Source organism: Gordionus sp. m RMFG-2023, chromosome 3, assembly GCF_954871325.1.
Source record: "Gordionus sp. m RMFG-2023 chromosome 3, tfGorSpeb1-WG-v2, whole genome shotgun sequence".
Classification (NCBI taxonomy): Eukaryota; Metazoa; Nematomorpha; class Gordioida; order Chordodea; family Parachordodidae; genus Gordionus; species Gordionus sp. m RMFG-2023.
Window position 1 is genome coordinate 31,739,606 of NC_088777.1, and position 22,135 is coordinate 31,761,740.

General features: G+C 25.9%; 1 protein-coding gene across 7 annotated transcripts in view; it reads left to right on the forward strand.

Moving 5' to 3' along the window:
* The window catches only part of LOC135926086 (tropomyosin Mac r 1.0101-like), a 33,335-nt gene that overhangs the window by 4,378 nt on the left and 6,822 nt on the right, over positions 1-22,135 (forward strand). For 2 of the 7 annotated variants that reach the window (XM_065461763.1, XM_065461762.1), the window contains exons 2-5: positions 10,927-11,163; positions 14,038-14,163; positions 19,882-20,015; positions 21,058-21,175. In XM_065461763.1, the coding sequence (XP_065317835.1) occupies positions 11,050-11,163; positions 14,038-14,163; positions 19,882-20,015; positions 21,058-21,175 (492 nt within the window). In that variant the 5' untranslated portion in view covers positions 10,927-11,049. Of the gene's footprint in view, positions 1-10,926; positions 11,164-14,037; positions 14,164-19,271; positions 19,463-19,881; positions 20,016-21,057; positions 21,176-22,135 lie in introns of those variants that run through there. The other 5 variants (XM_065461761.1, XM_065461760.1, XM_065461765.1 and 2 more) reach the window with 3 other exon arrangements.

Below are 22,135 nucleotides of genomic sequence, written 5' to 3' on the forward strand. Positions count from 1 at the left end.
ATGCCCAAAATAAATTAGTGTATGCACTTGTGTGCATATTGTATCTTTTAAGAATTTCATACACGCATATTAAACACTTGTTACATTTATTATCACATTCTGAGTTATTTTCATATTGTAATATTCCTGATTTCTCATTGCTACATTCGATACCATAGTCCGTTTCATTTAATTCTACTATTAAATCTTTGAATACACTGGTAAATGAACACAATTCGTTACGTAATTTAACACTCAATATATTTGCCAATTCTGTTAGTTTTTCCAAGCCTTTTCAGAATTTACTATTTATTTCACAAAATTTGGATGCAAATATTGCACATTCAAAATAAGCTACTATTCGCAAAAAACTGTTCTGACAAATTATAATTTGATCAATTATAGGACGAAATACCTCGACCCTATAAAGTTCAATCTATTCTAAAGGACGTTCATCTTGGCCTTCATCACTATATATTCTATTCGCTCGTCCTGTTCGATCTTTTTATAGTCGTAAAATATTTTTACAAGATAGGAGGTTAATTTTAATAAAAAAAATAAGCCTGGAGCAAATATGATATATATTTTTATTAGTTTATATAAAATATAATAAATTACCTGTATATACATTAATATAAATGCATGCTAATAATTTATTCCAAACAAATATAAGAAATTTATTTATAATAAAAAGTAAGTAGACATTTAGTTGTATTCCTCTATTATATAGAATTGGTTACAAAATACTAGGTAAAATTCCACTTTTACAGACATATTTGACAGTTGGAGAATATATTACAATTAATATTTTAACAAATTTTACTAATCAATGCTCTTGATAATAAATATAGCAACAATTTGCATTGAATTATTTAACGCCATCTATTTATTTTAAATAAAAATTGATATTAAAAATTAATTTTTATATTATTTATCCCACAATGTCTTTAAAAGATATTTTCTGATGTCCTTATCAATATTTTATAGTTTTCTGTAAAATATATAATTCGCTATATTGGTAAATTGTCATATGATAATTGATAAAATTAGATATACTGTAAATCTACGACATATAATATTCCACTGTTTGTATTGTGCTTTAATTATTTTATTTTTAATTTATGATTTAATTTTATCAATAGTTTTGTAATTATATTTTAATTTTATTAGGATAAATAAATTTAAATTACTCACTTTTTATTATATTTGATATATTATATTATTTAGTTAATTTTATGGATCTATTATTATAATTATAATATATTTCATTTTGTCCTAAGACTTATCTTTGACTTATATTCCATTTCTTTAAAAACACTTTTGGTTCACTTTTTTTATATATAATGCTTTTTTCCAAAAATGTGATGAATAGTTTTAGTTTAAAAAATATCAACTTTTACATTCTTTCTTTCAAATTATTGTTTAAGATATATGCATACATTTTTGGGGGTCAGGGAGTTGGGGGAGGACTAAGGGGAATATTTTTTATTAACTTAAAATGATATTCACAAAAAATGATAAATTTCTGAAGGGGGGGGATTTCCCCTTGCCCCCTACCCTGGCTACGCCTATGCTGGGAGCTATAATTATTAAAATGTTTCATTTTAATTAGACGCCATTTTTATTGTTATATTTTGAATCGATGTAATAGTTATACAGAAGACTTAACATCTTCTATCATTTTCCATGCTGATAAAATATTCAAATTTTTGAAGATATAATGACATCAACATAAATTATCGATCAATGACTGAGCTTCTTATGAGGTTTTTGCCTCAAATGATTTATTATCTATTGCTTCTAATATGTGGGGTGAATTTGTTGGGTTGCATGCTCTTATTAGGCTAGAGGCTCGAAGTAGTTTTTTATATTTTGTGTTAGAGTCACGTATTAAATCTCTGCATATGTGATTCATGCGATAATATTGAAGGCAAAAATTTATTTGGATTATTGAACAGATTAGCAACTTCTTTGGTAAATCATATAAAAGGATGTATACATAAGTGAAACAAAATAATTCATCTGGCTAAAGTAAATTGAAGAAGGTTGCAAAAAATAGGTGAGACAAGGTGGTGGGCACGTGAAATAGCCCTTAGATGGATATATGGTAAAGAGAACATGCTCTCAATAACGATAAGTGCACCTCAATTATCAAACGATCCTCCTTCATATTTCTCATTATTCCATGTTTTAAAAGCATTCACTCAAGATATCAAAAAATTCTTTTCCAGAAGAGTTTGTAAATTTTTTAAGTGCAAAAAGCCTTTCTGTTATTTTGTCATTATATATGTATTGTAGGCAAATGGTTGCTTGATCATAAACGCTAATGTCTTTAGCAGCGTCTACATGACAGTATATTTACTTGATGCAAACCCCCCTCAAAAATATATATCTACCCCCCTAAAAATACCAAAATGTTATCCAAAGATAATTTAAAAATGTAATGGAAAATTTTCTAAAACATTCCTACCACCTACCCCTTTATAGATATTAGGATGCAAACTGTTCCTACCCCCCCCCCCCTGCTCATGTAGACACTGGTCTTTAGTAATATCCATTTGCAAACTAAACCGTAATCTCCTTTTTATTAAATTCCTGATTTGATCAAGAACAACATCAATAACTTTTTTAACAGTTGTTTTTGCCAACAAGGTATTGAGTGAACCTCTTCTCTTCAATTATGATTTGTCAGAGTTTAAGCTTTTCTTTTCTATGTTTGCTCTTTAAAATAGCTTTCTCTAAATGATCTCTGAAATGTAATCATTCTTTGATATAATACTAATCATTTCCAGGAAATTTCCATGATTCAAATTTCCATTTTTAAAGTGGCTAAGTGTTTAAGTAGCATTTGATCCTCTGTAGGTAAGTTTTATCTGCTAAAAACTTTATTATCTCCGATATTTGTTTTATTATGTGGACATTGTTATAAATTTGTCGATTTTCCCAATTAATATTTTAACACTAATTCAATTTTCAAATGTAGGCCTCGACTGCATTAATATAAACTCTTGAATTTCATGTATTTTAATTACTAAATGCATATGTCGAAAATTTGTTGAGCTTGTTGTGAAAGTGTTTTGGCATACTGCAATTGCCAGGCAGATTGAGCAGTACACAGTTTTGGCTTTTTTATTACATATTAGTTTTATTGTAACACATAAATTAACATTATTAGAAAATCAAATTGATCAAAAATTTATTTTATTAAAATTATTATACCTAGGTTTTATTTAATTTCAATGAATTAAGAACAAGAAATACAATTATAAATGTTGGCTATATTATTTCTACAATAAATCAATTTATAAAAATATAATATAGTAAATTAATCAAAACTTAGCTATCACTCTACTCAAACTCAAACGGAAGCGCTTTCGCTTCATTTGGAAAAAAAACAAAAAAAAGGCACATGGTAATGATTTATAGCATCAAGCGACGTTATTGATATTTTATACATTAAAATCAACTAAACGACATATTTTTAAGGAATGTGATATTCAAATAATATAGATATCATTAAAAATAAATAAATGATAAGAGAAAATAATGTAAACATAATAATATTTTTTTTTCTAATCGGTCTCATTTGATATTTTCCTCTGATCGGCCTCATAAATCGACATTTTCTTGCGGCCTCGTGGTCCGCCCCTGGGTTATGCGATAATTTTACCTGATCATCAATTCTACCTCCAAAACTAAATGCAATTCCATAAAGTCCTTACCACCAGGCTAAAAAGTATTAGAATGAGGTAATGAAGAAAATATAATTGCATTTCTTTTCAACATTGCAATAGTTATCATAATTATTAAAAAAACTCCACTTATGTACTCAATTCTAAGTAGGCTTTGTCCAAATCATGTTCAAAAAAAGATGATAAGATCCAGAATTTAAAAAATATAATTTTAAAGACCTGAAAAAAATATTTTATCAATTGCAGGAATTAGGGTAAGCCATCCAATAACATGGTGTAATAATTCGCACCATTTAGTCACACCGTTCAACTTATCCCTTCAATGCTGTTGTTATACGTTTTGTAGAAGAATTAAAATGATGACCCGTCTTTCTTGATGGGAAAAATGAAAATATAATAACTGAGTACCAGAGCTCCCGTATGTCAGCATTGCTGAGCCCGTCAAAAATGACGGGAAATCAGAATTTTCTCCTTACTCTTATGATAGTTATTACCTGTTATTTGAAAATAATATCCAATTTTTATTCTTTATAACCCCCTCCCACCTTCAGGCCACGTCCAATTCATTAAAACTAAGTTTAAATTCTATGTTTTGAGTCAAAATTATTTAAAGCTTTTACTTGATATCCATATCAATATTATTTGTTAAAATATTACTGATCATCTATGCCTATTATTTAATATTGAAAAAATTCCCACGAAGGCTATAATAATTTTGAAAAAATTTCCCCAACCCCAACGAAAGATCATAATAATTTTGGTAATTGAGAATTAGAATAAAATATTTAAAAAAATCATGATAATAAAAAATTTCCAAGCGTCCATGCTGATAATAATTTGAAAAATTTTCCCCAAGCGTAGCCCAATATAATTTATAAAAATATTTTCCAAGCTCAACCCTACCCATTATAATTTTAAAAAATTTTAACCTGGCCAACCGATAATAATTTTAAAAATTTTTCAGAAATTTTCTCAAATCTGGCCAACCGATAATAATTTTGAAATTGTTTTCCCAAGCCTGGAGCTTCCAATAAATAAATATTGATATATTTAAATTACTTTATCATAAATAATATAGTTTCATATATAAGAAGAATTGTACAAAATTGAATATAGAAGGGGGTGACTGGAAAGAACGTTTGTCTATCGAACGTTAAGTCAGTTGTTCGAATCTCGTTGATGAATAAAAAATTTTTAAAAAAGTTTTCTTTTTTTTAAAAGAAATAATTTAACACTAGAGGTATATAGTCTCCATCGATTTATTTAACATTAAGATGATAGGAAAGTTGATACTAAAAATAAAAATTAACATTAAGGTTATACGAAAACGTTCATTCCTTGATTACGGCGATTATATATATAGATATGTAAATAATTTATATATTGGATTTAATTTTTCTCTAGCCATTATAATTTATAAGCTTAAAATATTTAGAAAATGTTGTAAAATGGCCAGTGGCTTAGAGAAGCCATAAAAAAATTTTTTTAATTTAAATTTTTTTTCTTATTGCGAATAATTTTATTTAAAAAACGGTTTCAATTTATAAATAAAATTATATACGATATGAAAATGAAATATATTTAAAAAAAACAAATAAATAAGAATTTTCAATTTTAAATGATAACATGGTTTAAAAATATATATTAAAAATTATATGTAAAATATTAAATAACAATAAAAATATATTGTAAATTTTTACTCGCATAAATTAGATATTTATAAATTTAATAATAAAATTTATGTTGTTAAACTAATTAGATAGTTTTAAAAATTTTAATTAATTTTTTATAATTTTTAAATAAAAGAATATTAATTTAATTCGGTAAATATAATGAGAAAGTAAAGGTGATGGCTAATGTTTGGGATTAAAAATTAAAGTAGTTTCTAGATAGTCCAATCGCTTAAATATTGATGCATCTACGAATGAGGATTTTTATAAAATAAATATTTTTACTCCCCTTATCGATACATTTTTATTTCAATTAAAGGAAAGATTTATTCACAATTTTATTTTAAACAGCTTTTATATTCTTTTACCAGTTGAGTCTACTAAATACACTTGAAACGCGAGAGGATATTAAGAAAATCTCAGAATTTTATTCTGATGAATTATCAGGATCGTATTATAAGTTACTTATTGATGTCGAATTTCCCTTTCCATGTATAATTGCACTTTAGATTCCCTGCCTAATATCAAAACATTGCTTTTTATTTTAGCTACCTTACCGATAAGCACCTGCACTAATGAAAGGTCTTTTACAACTTTGAATAGGTTAAAAACCTTAAGAAATAGTACCGGTGAAAGCCGTTTAAATGGATTCGCAATACTAAATATTTATAAAGAGATTATTCAAGATAAAAATTTGATTCTAGATGAATTAGTTAAATCTCAGAGAAAGTAGACATGTGTTTATAAATTCAAATGATAATATTATTATAATAGGATCTTAGTCATAAAATTTTTATATTCAAAACGTAATTATAATGAATTCTTAGTCATAATATTTATATATTATACTATTTTTAATAAAAATATTGCATTTGCACTAAGAATTAGTGATCTGCATCGGGCCTAAAGCCCAGCCCTGCCCGAAATTTTTTTTTTTAAAAAGTTTTGTCGGCCTGGCCCGATTTATTTAAATATAGAAATTCATTTTTATAATTACTCAAAATAAGATATATATGTTATATGGCGTCTAGTTTTTATAAATAAAATCAAATATTTTTATTTTATATAAAAAATTTAACATAATTTTAGATATATTTAAAAAAAATTCCAAGGCCCGACCCAACCCGGCTCGAATTTCTTTAAAAAATATTAGGCCCGACCCAGCCTGAACCCGATTTTCCTACTTTTGTGGATCTCTAATAAGAATTATTTATGTTTTATTTCTATTTTTTTTAAATATAGTTATTTAGAATAAAATTTTAATATCTGTATAAAATTCATAAATTTTGAAATTTATTTTATTGTATAAATAATAAATAAAATTTATAATGAAATCTCTGTAAAATTTTGTTATATGCTAAAATTTAATTAAAATATTTATTTTTAACATAGAATAAGATATATTGAGCGATCATAAAAAATGGGAGGTTTGGAAGGGGGGGGGGCGATTTTATTCTTCTTTCTACACCGAATGGATTGAATTAATTTACAATTGACTAAAAATTGTTAAAATTTTCTGAATAATGCTTTCAGTCGTGTATTAATCATAAATTTGGCCAAAATTTTGTTACTAATATTTTTTTTCATTTATGCTGGCTACTATGGTTAGACACTAAAAAAATTTTAACCCCCACCCCTCTAGATCAATCCTGGCTACGCCACTGAAAATGACAATATACTAAAGTTTATAAAATGTATGACTGACACTTATCAATAAAATATGATTGATAATAATCTTTAAAACAATTTGAGTATAATTAAAAAAAATTCAATATACTAATAATAACTTACACATTATTTTATAAGCATAAAATTATGAGACTCGAACCGATTCAGAGGCATTTTAGCAGTTCGGTTCAGGTTCTGCTAGAATATTTTTTAGCGGTTTAGGTTCGATAAAAAATACTGGGTTTTGAAGTTTAATGGTTCAATTCAGGTTCGGTTTGGATCCCTCCTTTTTTCCCCTTGTGTTTCATATCTTCATGATTTTATTCTTTAAACTAAAAAAAAAATTTTTTTAAATATATATACTCAACAAATGTAATGAATGACAAAAAGACTAAAATCCTTTAGATTATAACATATACCTCATTTTTACGTGTAATTATTCATAAATCAAAGAATTATCTATTAAAAATAATTACAAAAAAATTATTTACTTGCTCAAAAGTATTGAATGTACTTGCATAAATATTAAAATTTTAAAAATAAGAATTTAAATATGATTATATTTTATTAATTTACATGGCTTAATAGTTCAAATTTAATTAATTTTAAAAAGGTACATTATAACCAAACGAATAATTTAATTCTCTAGTAATTAAATAATTTGAAATTCAAAAATTTCTATTAAAAAAAATTGTCTACCAATTGAGAAAAGATAGTAAGAAAAATATAGATTAAAAATGGCTTAAAGAAATCGCAAAAAGTTAGAAATAAAATAAGAAGGAAGGAATAATAAAAATAAATAAAAATTTTAGAAATATTGACAAGTAATTAAAAATATTTTAAAAAATACCGATTTTCCTTTTTTGAATGGGAATTTTCCTTTTTATGATTGGCACTTTTCCTTTTGATTGGACCTTTTCCATTTTTGTTTGATATTTTTCCTTTTTTGATTGACCTTTTCCTTTTTTGATTGGCCTTTTCCTTTTTTTGATTGGGAAGCCACGACGTTTATAATCTCGATAATAAAAAAACCTGAAGATATTTTGGCCTGGTATTTATAGTATTTTAATATTTATATACCAAATTTCAAGATTATTTATTTAATATTTTTTAAAATATTTGCAATTGAACTTTGGGGGGGGGGTTATAAGTCCCACCTTGTTTTGATATTTGATGTTTTTTTATATAAAATTTATGTAATTATCATTATTCAACATTTGAATTAATAAAATATATAATAAAATTTGCATTTTTGGTGATAATACTATAAATAAAGGAAGGTCCCAAAAATATAAAAATATTTCAGCAACTTATATTTAACATTTTTGATCTTTTACTTTAATATGATCTGAGATATGGTTAATCAAAATTTGGGGTAAAATAGACCCCATCTTTGTAGTTAAGGTCCTTACCTCTAACCCCATTTAAAAAATTTATAGTCAAAATGCTCCTACCCCCTACCCCCTCCCATATAAATATTTAAACAAACATATAACATAAAAATAAAATAAAAAAAGAATAATCCCCCCCCCCCCTGGAAATAAGCAGCGTTTCATTGCATCTAATCATCATAGCCATCTATATTTTTTTGTACATTATTCTTGATAATATTTTGAGGAAATTAAGGCGAAATTTTTTTTTGAAAAATAGGAAAGCTAGGAGTTATATATCGGAGTTCCTAGTTATTTTCAAAATTTAATTTTAAACTTTCAAATAAGCCTAAGATGACCATCTATAATCAAAATTTTCATCTTTATTTTTCCCCTTATCAATAATCGACCAAATTATTATAAATATTAAAATTGAATTAGGTTATAATTAATAAAACTAATTGTCCAACAGAGAAAAATGATAAAAAAAGGTCCACTAATTTTTATCAAAGTTGAAAGAAATGTATGTTGTGAGATATTTGATTTAACATGGAATGGATAATTTACGTTTATGATAGAAATCAACACACTGAATCATTTAGATTTATGTTAATTACAATGAGCTCAATGAATTTACTTTGACCCACATAAAATAGCGTTATCTTTAACAGCATGCTATCCAACCTAAACATGTTTTAAATAATTTTGCCCACAATCTACTTATTACATCCCCAATACCAAGGCGACACCTAATGAATATTGGATTCGAGAAAATTCATGATTTAATTAAAAGAATTAGAATTTATGCAAGGTGGTTTAGCTGATATAATAAATTTCCGATGTATAAACGCGTTATCTTTGATAATTAAAATATGTGCAACATGATATAAACATTAATCAATTGGCATTAAGCTGGTGGAGACTTTGCCCATTTACCTTTTAAGGGAATTGGCAAATGTTATAGTCCTGTTAAGTTCAATTTCTTTAAAAGAAATAAGTCCTTTGGAGTAATATTCATACATAGGTATTCAGACCCCGGTGAAAAAAACTAGTAAAGTTAGATTAAAAAACCTAATCCTTCCTGCATATTCGATCAATCACCGACAAGGTCATACGCTACACAAAATACTATTTTATTTGTATTATATAATAACCATATATGATTTAACAACAAACCCGTACCTACTGGAAAAAATTTATTCAGTTAGTATTTACAAAATAAGAGGTGGTTATAAAAAAAATGAATTATTTAAAATTTGAATGAATTAATTAAAACAGGATGATTTTGGATTAAAGAATTTGACTTGGGTGATTTATCTACTCAGAGACTTCTATCACGGGGAGATTAAAGAAAGTTAAGGGGGGGGGGGTAAATGTAGGATTTTTACATGATTACTATTGGACCGATTACCCTATAATCATTTTTATTGGACAAAATTTTTTTAAAAGAACACAATTGGCTAAATTTGATTGACTTTTTTTGAGGATTATTATAATAGATGATAAATATAATTATATCATCAGCATCGTTATATTTGCTAATTTTGATTTCCATTTTTTTGTTGCTACATTGATTAACTACTGAAAAAAAACATTTTGCAAAATGAAAATCTAATTTTTTTTAAATTAGATATTTCGATGAAAAGTAATTTTAAACAAATTTTCACTTTTATATTTTGTAATAGCTCCACAATAACGTTGATTTTCTTTATTGTGTGATTTGGCAATTATTGGGTTTCCATATTAAATTAAACACCTTTGACCACCCCTTTCAATTTCGATAAATATTTGTATATACTATTTTTTTAGCTCTAATAATTATATTACTTGAGATAATGGGAATTAAAGATACAAAAATCGGCTTTTTTTTAACCTTTTACTGATGTTAAATAATTAGTTTTAAATTATAAACTAAATTAGTTCTAATATTGAATCTAGTGTTAATACTAAGCCATTAATTGATAATTAAGGGGTAAACATCAAAATTAATTTTTTTAAAAAATATTGGTCATTCTATATCCATTTGATAATTTAAAATTTATATTTCTAAGATTATGAGCTACGATTATTCAAACTTTTTTTTCTATTATTAATTTACTATTTCTTTTATTTATTTCTTCAATAAGGCTGCTAGATAATAGTTTTAAAAAAATATCGTAGATAGTATATAAAAAACGTATAGATGGTGCTATAAATCAATTATAATGCCTTAAAAGAATTTTCCTATAATTATTAATTATTGACTTTGTTATTAATATTAGATTCAATATTTGTACTAATTTACCTTTTTACCATCAGTAAAAGGTTATAAAAGCCGAAATCCCCATTATCTTAGTTAATATAATTGTAATGAGCTAAATCTAGTTTAAAATATTATAGAATATATATAACATTCCCAAATTTTTATCAAAATTGAAAAGAGGTCGGCCAAAATCTCGATTTTCTATTTGACATGGAATGACCGTATTATAAATCATTAACTAGTCACCATTTCTGTTTTATAAGATAATATTTAAATTAATACACTTTTTTTTATTTTTTCCACAGATTATAAAACTCACTAATTCGAATCAATTATATTTTCCGAACCTCAATTATTTCCCATCTTTTATTTGTGGTAAACTGATAATTAGCACAATAAACCAGAAACCCTAAAAAAACTTAGACGCAATGGAAGCCATTAAGAAAAAATTGCAATCGATGAAAATTGAGAGGGAGAATGCTTTAGACAGAGCCGAACAACTAGATCAACAATGCAAAGAAGCAAACAAAAGAGCGGCTCAAGTTAAATAATTTCTTATGATTTATCATTATATAATATATTTTATCAAAGTAATTTGGCTGAGATGGGATGATCTGTCAAGCATTTTCTAACATTTTTTGAAATTTTAAAATATTGTAATGGAAGCTTTGTTTTGAGCCAATGTTTACTAGGCCTTCATTTTGTTTGAAATACTGAAATTTATTATTAAAAGAAAAAAAATTGTAATATTTTTTTAAATTAAATTAAAATAAAAAATTTTTAGGCTTAAGCCTGCCCAACCAAGCCCATTAAAAAAAATTACAAAAACCTAGACCTGGCTCAGGCCCGCTAGAAAATAAGCCGGCCTTTCCCATGTAGGTCTCTGAAATGACTATCAATTTTATAAAAGGAAAAAAAATAATTGCATCTAAAAATAAAACATAAGATAAAAACGGGGGATAAAAGCCTACATTGAGATTTAAATTACAAATTTCTAAACCTATGCTCTGCTTAAGAATTGCGGTAATTTTTCTTCCTATCTTCTTAAGGATAGGAAATCCCTCATTGTAACAACTGGAACGAATATAATATTATAACTCTGAATATATTGGTTTGTTTTGTTTATTTTAGACGACAGAAGGTAAAATTATTCAAATCTTTTTTTTCTAATGAATATAATTAATTTGCTTAAAAAGACTTAAAAAAACTATCGAAATTTCCCGAGAAATGATATTCTTCCTCTTAATTAATTAAGCGTAGATAATTGACCTCTGAGTTTTCTTTTTAGCCATTTTGATATATAAATATTTCAGCATGCAAGGGTAAATGCAAAAATAACTTTATTATGATTATGTTACTTTCATAAATCAAACATTTAAAAATTGATTAAGTCGCCATTCTTCCATTAAAGGGATTATTTTGTAAGATTTTATATGTCATTATTTTTAATTGATAAAAAATAATGTTCTGTTTTCATTTATTATTATTGGAGTGAGTTTCATTTTAGTTCTAAGATGAAAATTTTACAGTAGAAAAATACATTGGTGATAATTTTCGAATCATCCGCTACCAGAATCTTAAAATAATTAATCTTAAGTTGGCGTGTCATAAGATTACTTTAAAATCATCAGTAGAGAATAAATTACGACTATTACAAATGCTGAAAGTCATAATTCCTGATGTGTTAAAACTATTTGAATCAAAAATACTTGCCGTGTTAATTAGTATATTACTTGCTTCAGCATGAAAAAACATAATATTGTGTACATAAATTAAGCAATGTTTTAGAAGTTATAAACAATTTAGGATATTATTATTTTCGATTTCAAAATAACTAAATTGTCATCTGAATCGATTTGCTTAATTTTATGAAGTTTTTAGTTCAATCTGGGTGTTAAGGAGATAATTTAATTGGCTTTTTATAGGTTTATCAGTATTTTATTATTTTAATAAAAATGTGCAAGGCATAGGCAAAGCTAAGGCAATACTATACTCTCTAGCGTTTGAAATATCTGACTTTGGGGACCAATATAAAGAAATCAAAAATGAGCGTTTATAAGTATGTTTACCAAACCCAGATATTATTATCAATAATAAAGAAAGGATTTTATTTTATTCTTTCAATAAATAGAGAAATTCAATTCCAAAATTAAGATTCTTTCCAGATGAATTCTTTGAATGTCATTGGTAAGTTTTGATTATATTTTTATATGTTAATTATATTGAAAAAATGCAGCTGAATAACTAAACTAAACAATTAAAAATTTTAATGGGCAAACGACCAAATTTGATGTTTGGCTTGACTCACAAACACTACGAAATTGCCTTAGTTTTAATTATTCATTTTAGGATTAAAGCCCTACTACATGTTTAAGGATAATATTATCTCGAAACTCTTCCATTATTGCTCTACTTGGCGCCTCTCTCATAGTATTCTTGGAGCGTAGGGTTTACTTTTTTTAAAAAAATTATATTTTTTTAAATAACCAAAAAAAAATTTGAATAAATAAATCAAATAAACACTTCATAATTTTTCGGAAGCTCTAAAATTTTTATTAAGCCTGAACCCTCCTTCGACACCCCCCCCCCCTCCCACTCCCCCCGCAACAACACAACTAATAACACAACTAATTCTCTCAAATTTTGTACAAATTTAATTATTTCCTTCATATTTTTTTTATTTGAAACCTTTTTCTCTTACGTAGTCGAAATTTTTTTAAAATTATAGTTTGCTTTCTGGAAATGGCAAACTTTTATAAATATCATATATAATTTTTCCTATAAATTAGTCCCGCAATTATTTTTAATTTTTTAAAATTTAATTATTAAAGAGTACATAATTTGCCTTTAAATAATATTCTATATAATATTAAAACAATGCAGTGGGGAAAAACTAGCTTGAGATTTGAAAAGAACGACGATTTTTGTCACTAAAAATTTTTTATCACAAACTTACCAACAATTAAAATATTTTTTAATTGACTGATTTATTACATTCACCACGATTTGATATCATATTGATTTTAACCCAAATAAGACCTTAAAAATTAATCATTCTAGGGTTAAAGGTTAGGATAAAAACTTTAGGCTTTTTTTTTTCATTTATAAATATTTTATATCATACGCTTCTTTACGAAATATTTTATATCATAAACTTCTTTATATAAATCCTTCAGTACTCTTCTGGGGTTTATAGTACCCCAAGCCTGTTAAAATAAATATTGCTTGAAAATGGTAATTTATTATGTCTCTAGCAGCTTCATTTTAATATACATCGAAAATTTCATTAATTTTGGATCATTAGTTTTTAAAATATGAACTATTTGCTTCCGACTTGGATCTGTCAAATCCCATATGTTAACTCATTTTTATTGGAGTACTGATGGGTTAATCTAATATTATTTATTTTAAAAAAGGCCGAAGAAGAGGTTCAAAGCTTGCAAAAAAAGATACAACAGCTAGACAACGATCTCGACGCGGCTCAGGAATCTCTCAAAGAAGCCCAAGAAACCCTCGAAGCCAAAGATAAAGCAGCTGCCGAGGTTAAATCTATTTTTTTTTTAAATCTATAATTATAAAAATATTTTTAAACTTAATTGGGGCAGTAAAGTTCAAATGTGCATATTAAAAGTTTAGATTTTTTTAAATTATGTTTTCTTAATATTGTTAAATCACCTAACTTTCTCCAAATCTCAAGGCATAGCCAAGTTTTATCATAAGAGAAATTGCCTCAACCTTTAGGTTGAGGTTTTCATTAGGCTAAAATTTTGGCTGTCTTAGACAAGTTTAGTTGATTTAACAACGTCAGTTCTCACGTCAATTATATTCTTCAGTTTTGTACCCACTATGATCTAGCGTTTACCTTAATTATAATTGTCAAAATAATTGTTAATTTTTAAAACTCTGAATTCAAATTATAAAGATAAGTATATGAAATTTTTACCTTCTAACTCCAAATATTAAGTACTAAGTGTGTTACATGTAATAGGATATTTTAATTTTTTTTTCTAATTTTTAAAAATCTTTAATTTAAATCTATTCATTTTTCTTCAATTCTCTATTTTTTGTTTTTAACAACTCTTTTTTTAAATAATTTCTTCTCTTTTTATCATTATTCTTTTATTCTCCTTATATTTTCATTTATTACATTTCTATTACTATTTTCTTTCTTTGTCAATATCTTTTTATAATCAAATGATTTCATTTACAATTACACGAATACAATATAAATATAAAATCATTCTTGGTATTTTCTTGGTTATTCCTCTCTCTCCAATCAATTTCCCTTTATTATTATAATTTTCAATTTTAATAAAATTTTCCATTGAAAAAACAGAAAATATATTCAATTATGGGTTATATATTATACAGCGATAAATATTTTATTATATGCCCACGCTTCTTAATTGATTCCTTAATTGCACTATTATATTGAAATAAATTTAATTCCTGGATTTCTAATATGATAAAGGTGAAAAGGTGAAAAGGCCAAAAGAATAGGGCCAAAAAATAGTGAATTAAAGATAGTAGACAAGGAAAATAGATAATTATTTTTAAAAAGATTTTAAAAAAAGAATAATCAAAAATGAGCAAAAGAAAGAAAAAAAGAAAAAAAGTTTCAAAAATAAATTAAAAATGACATAAAATGAAGATCAAAAAAAATAAAATTAAACAAAACCGAATTCATTTTCAAAAATATATTAAAATTTAATTTGCAATAATTTATGGGTTGTTAAGATATCGATAGACACTATGTCGGCAATCCGTACTATTGATTTTTTTTATGTAGTACCATCAAAAAATAGATTCATAACTTTAATTAAATATACATAGGAGTGGCTAGAGCCAACGACGGCACCAAATAAATATCTCCATAACTTATTTGGGCACTAATAAAATTAGAATTTGTAGAAATATCGATTTAAATAGGTTTAAATATATGGTTAACAACTACCTACTAAATAATAATAACAACATTTGAACAAAGATATCTATGTACCTGACATAAATATTATCAATTAACTATTAGCACGAAGTATATTGTTAATTTAGTTTGAAGCAGGTAGTTCTAAACTCTCTACGCATACCCACTAAACACACAAAACGAAATTAACAAAAAAAGAAAATCAAAATAGCAAAAAAAAGGAAATCCAAAATAGCAAAAAAAAGGAAATCCAAATTAGCAAAAAGAAAAATAAATTCAAATTAGAAAAAAAGTAAATTCATGGCAAAAAATGAAATAGAAATCCAAATTACCAAAAAAGAAAGAATTATACCCAGATCAAAATTAGAAAAACCCTTTACTTTACCACCTACTCATTATTCAACCTCCTGCCCACTTTAACGGCCTATACTATACATTCCACCTAGACAGGCGCGTACGCAGGAATTTGGTCTGGGGGGGGGATAATAAATTTTTTTGAGAAATATTATTGTTTTTTAAAAATATCAAGCATAAATTTATTAGGACTAATAACTATTCCTAATACACAATTTTAAATTAATGTGAATTATAAAAAAATTATATGTAAAGAATCACTTAAATGACCCAAAATAGAAATTTGAATTTTTTGAGCCTTTACACAAAAAGTTTCTTAGGAATAATTGTATTTTGTATGTTATATATTTACAATGTAAAATCCAATCTTCGTTGGAATTGAGCTGATTTTTCAATTATCTCATCCTTGCTTGTCGTCAAATGCCTATGAATATTCAAAAAATCCAAACCTTTCAATCTACTTTCACATGTTGTACTTCTTGTATGTTTTTCAGAGACCTGCAGGCCCGGCTCCTGGGCCGGACAATATTTTAATTTTTTTAATTATACCAAGGCCGGGCCCAAAATATTTTTTAAAAAACACCCGGGCCGGACCTAAATTTTTTTTAAAAAAAACCCAAGCCGGGCTGTATTTTTTAAAACAGCCTATATTTGAAATCGTTATTATTAGCTATAAAAATCAAAAATAAATATAATTTATTTTTAAAAAATCCAGGCCGGGCCTGAAAATTTTATTTTAAAAAAAGCCGGGCCGAGCCTGTAAATTTAAAAAAAAAGCCGAGCGGCCTAAAAATTTTTTTAAAAATAGCGTAAAAAATCTTTAAAAAAAAATCCGGGCCGTGCCCTGCAAATGGTACTTCTGCAGGCCTCTGTTATTCTTCTTAAAAAAGAATGTTCTCTCATTAGTTTACTAATGGGAAGAGTTTATAAACCCTTTTAATACATTGGGAATTTAATTTAAAATGTGTTTGAAATAATGCAGAGCATCCATAGCATTTTTTGGGGCTATATCAACTATAGTTAATCTTATAAACATAGTTATTCAGCTAGTAAGGCATCATAAGATACTTTAACATCTTCTATCACCATCTGAAAAAGGTTGGGAAGGCTTTTGTGGAAGTAATATTTGCAGATGTAAGTGCTGCATGATATATTAAAAATTCATTTATTTGGGTTATAAATGTATCTGCATCTAAGATAAACTCTTCTACTGATCCTATATTAATGTTTTAACGATGAGCCTGCCTTGCTGTCGAGGGAGACAAATATTAAACACGTATAGCTCTGCTTTTGACTCAACAATAAAATATAAAATATGAAATTCTTCATCAACATTAGCCATAATTTCCTTGAGTTCTGATAAAATGCTCTCCGCTATTCTCATCTTCTTAATCAAATCATTGTCATGTTTTTGAAAAGTAATACTTAAAATAGTTGTATAATTAAATAATACATTTTAATGAAAAATAAAATTTTGAATAAGCATTGAATCCAATAATTTTCTTGCTTCTGAGGAAATATTTCTTTCAGGCCATTGTAATATTTCAGTAATATGGCTCTTCTAACTCCTTAATAGCTGTTAGTGCTTGATGGAAGAGGCTCTATCTCGTTGGACAAGGTTGCAATTTTTTTCCCCTGTTGGACCAGAAGTTTCAGAAATAATTATTATTTGTCTAGAAATTTGAAAATGGTAGATAAATATTACGCCACTAAAAATTTGAAAATAATAAGTAAATATTACGCCGGAAAATTTGAAATCGAAATTAATTGATAAAATAACTTATGAATGTGATAATAAATGTAATATAATATATATTTAATATGAGATTCGAATAAATATTAACAAATATAAATTAATATAAACAATAATTTTTTTGAAAAATATATCCGGCATCTGCATTTTTTGGCTTTGGGGGGGGGGGGGGGGGGATTTGTCCCCCTGCCCCCCCCCCCCCGCTGCGTACGCCAATGCACCTAGATCATAGAAGTGTTAAAAGAAATCATATTTGTAACTATGCTCGCTTAACTAAATCATAGAATAGGAAATATAAATACTTATTTGTTTTACATAACTATTTCTTTTATTTAAATTTTATGAAACTTTTTGGTTTGTTTTTGGGTCAAATCTGCCTGTATTATAATCATGGATGCTGATCTTTAAGCCCTAAATATATGGATGTCGATTAAAATTATAAATTTTTTAAATTGGGGAAATTTGGATGGTGCATAAAGAACAAATAGCAATATTGCAAGAGAGAATTACCTAATATAAAAAATTTATACAATAAAAGGAATTGGACACTTGGTAAAAAAGCAGGGGCATCACTAGCTTTTACAATCTCAGGTGGTTCAAAAAAATTTTTTTTAATTATTTTCTAATTTACCTTTTTTTAGTAGTATAAAAAAATTAAAATTATGAAAGGACTCTTCACCCCCCCCCCCCCCCTTATCCCCAGTGACGCTACATTAAAAAAGAAATATGTATCATGTCTAAATCGAGCTCGACAAATGGGACAAAAGTAAAATAGTCTTTCTGCTTATTGATATTTAAAAAAAGAAGAAAAGAATCTTAAAATATTGCCATTATGGGTTTTAGTAATAAAATTTTAAAAAAATATACTGCCTTTTTCATAACGGTTTTCGCCCCTCTTATTTCCAACTTTTAATTAACCCTAAAAATCCTTTTCAAAATTCATTTGTTTAAAGATTAAAACTAACAGGTATTGTTATTTTTTACAAACCTAATGTAACTTTATACAGTTATTTTTATCTGTACCTAAAAACGAACCTATATTCGTTACGGTTTTGATTCCTGGTTACTTCTCTTTTTTGACGTAAATTGTTGATGATTGACAAAACATTAATCAATATATCACAATAGCTTTATCTTTTCAAATGCATTTTAATAATAAATAAGATTCATAATGTTAATAAATCTTTTTTTCAATGTAACTTTAAATTAAATTTATCATTTAGATAACATACAGGCTATAAAAATTTTAAAATAAAATGTCGGATAAATTTTTTTAAAAGCATCACCATATTTTATCAATTACACACATTTTTTAGACATTTACTCATTTTTTTTAACATTTTTTATCCAATAAAGGAAAACGCATTTTTGCATTTTTTAAAAAGAATTATATAAATTGTTACGTTAATTATAACGACTCAAAATATTGTAATCAACTTATTATCTAAAATAACTTAATATTTAACATAATTTATTGACAATTGAAAAACAATAATTTTTTATAAACATTTTTTTAAAGCCAATATAAATTATATTATCTGCATTTCCTACCATCTACATTCCAAATATCTAAACCAAATAAAAGGATATTGTGATATTTTTATTATCCATTTGCACTAAAACATATATCTAAAAGAAATATATTATTTACCAAATGTCAATTATTGCAAACGCTAAACAAAATAATTCACCAATGATTGATGTAATTAAGAAGAAAATGAGACAAACTAGGGAAGAGTTAGATAGTTTAAAAGATCAAGCAGAAGAATATAGGAGACAACATTACATTGAACAACGGAGATCACAAGAAGTAATGTTATCTAGGATTGAATATATTTGTCTCACATAGAGATGTGTTTAAACATTAGCCCTATATTTTATAAAAGCTTTTTAATTAAATTATAATGGCTAACAATACTTATATATATTAATAATACAATTTATGAAATTATGTTATATATACTACTGTAGTGTTAACACTTTTCTAAAAGCAATTCCCCCTTTGAGTATAGGAAATGTAACCCACTTCAAAAATCACTCCTTTTATAAAAACCTCTTTTTCTAAAATATATGAGATTGGATTGCTACCCTAATTATGTTTCCATTTTATGTGAAATAATTGTTTACTTTTCAGACAATTTAAATTATAGTTGTTTTTAAATTTGATATTTTATAAAAAATTATTTCATTTTATCACCTTTTCTATATTAATATACATATTTATCTTAGGCTGAGGCTGAGGTTGCAGCTCTAAATAGAAGGATTCAATTACTGGAAGAAGATCTAGAAAGATCTGAAGAAAGACTCAAAATTGCCACCTCCAAGCTTGAAGAAGCTTCAAAAGTTGCAGATGAAAGTGAAAGGTCTGTTAAAATTTGACTTAATATTTTCCCAAAGCAATATCTTATAGAGCTACACTAATAACTGATATTGAAATGACCTAATTAATGTATATTTCAGAATTGGCAATTAATTTTTTATACATAAACATTTTGTAATATTGCTATAACATCACAACTTGTTATAAAACAAAATTATTTTAATTGAACAATTCAAAATTTATTTTAGATTGGTTTTGCTTATCCAAAACAGGCTGATTTTATTATTACTACCAACCTATCCTTAAAATATTTTTGTTTGATAACTTATTTTTATATATTAACATTGCATGATGGTTATGTAATAAAAAATATCTCAATCTTGCCAATTTTAAAATATTTGCATTTATAACCAGGTTATTTTAATGTTTGCAAAAAATTGGGAGCTTATATGAATTAAATTTACTTAGAATCAATTATTTTATATTATTGTTTATATGATTAAGCAACTCAAAAGAATTAGCTTAGGAATCTTAGTTTAGATTAAAAAAAATAGATTAATATTTAGTATTTTTTGCAAAATTTAAAATATACAATATACATTTAGATCTTGTAAAATATTACAGCAAACTAATTTATTTAATAAATTTTATTCAAGTTATGAGACATAAGATGTAATTTAAGGAATATAATATGGTCCTTGAATTAAATGTATTTGTTTTTAAATCTTGATTTATATTTTACTAATCAATTATTTATATCATTTTAATTATTTAATTAATTTTAGATAATTTAGTTAATGCCAAATTTAAAGCAAAAATCAAGGATTATATTATTTTCAAAGCTGTTTTTAGATTGTATCATTAGGTTATATGCTCATGGTTCCACTTGTACCAATAATATAAATATAAATGATAGATATGGGAAATATTAAAAAAATTAAATTCTTTATGTATTTTAAAATTTTGCAAATATTTATATTAAAATTAACTTTAAAACTTTCATAAATTTTAGCCCATGTTGCTTTAAACATTTGTTAGTAGAATCAATCAATAAAACTTAAAATAATAAATAATTTTAAACCTAGAGCTAGGAAAGCACTTGAAAATAGAAGTAACATCGAAGATTCTAGGCTCGAAATGCTGGAAGCTCAATTGAAAGAGGCTCAAAAAATAGCACTTGAATCGGAGACTAAATTTCAAGAGGTCCTCACTTACACCTTTTTTTATCATCTATTTATTTCATGGGATTTATATCATTAATCCTCTACTTCTATAGGGTATTAATTTATATATTCATCTTACTTTATTCCAAGCATATTATTAAATTCCTTCTTTTAATTTTAATCATATAATCTTTTCTTTCTGATTCATAAATAAAATATATGAACAGAAAATACCTTCTACCTGTCTCACTCTATAATAAAAATATTTATTTTTTCACACTGATCTATTTCTTCTTATTTTACTACATATTCACCCAACTACCTTAAAAGTATATCCACATATTCACCCAACTACCTTAAAAGTCTATTATTATTTGAAAAAGTAATTTTTGAATCACATATATAAAAAATTCAATAATCCTATGAATAAACTAAAAATAGTCATGTACAATGGATTTCAACTCATATTGGACAAAAGAATATAGGATGAAGCTTTAATCGTACACAGAAAAATTTATAAAATCACTTTTATTAAATCAAAAAAATACAACTTCACGAATCTATATAAAAATTAATACAATATTCCAATAATCATGAATCAACAACATTCATGATTTAATTCCACAAATTTTCAACTGAAGAATAAATATTATTTTTCTTGGAAACAGTATATTAAGTATAAATTTTCTAAATGGCAAGATTCTATTAGCTAGAGGTTCGGCTAAGTTTAGTATATAAAGTAATATCAACAATGTAGAAAAATTCAAATTTATTAAATTTAACCTGTGCTAGCTTTGGAAAACGGCAAAATAAGAACGCCAGGCGCGCATTTAAGGGGAGGATTGGGTGGGGGTAAACCCCCCGTAGCCAAAAATGCAAATTATTTATAAAATAGTTTTTAAAAAGTAAGAGGAAATACGATTGTTAAGAGAACGTTGTATTATTTTGGGATTTGCATGTCTCGACTTTCACTGAGGTAAACACATTGTTCCAATATTAG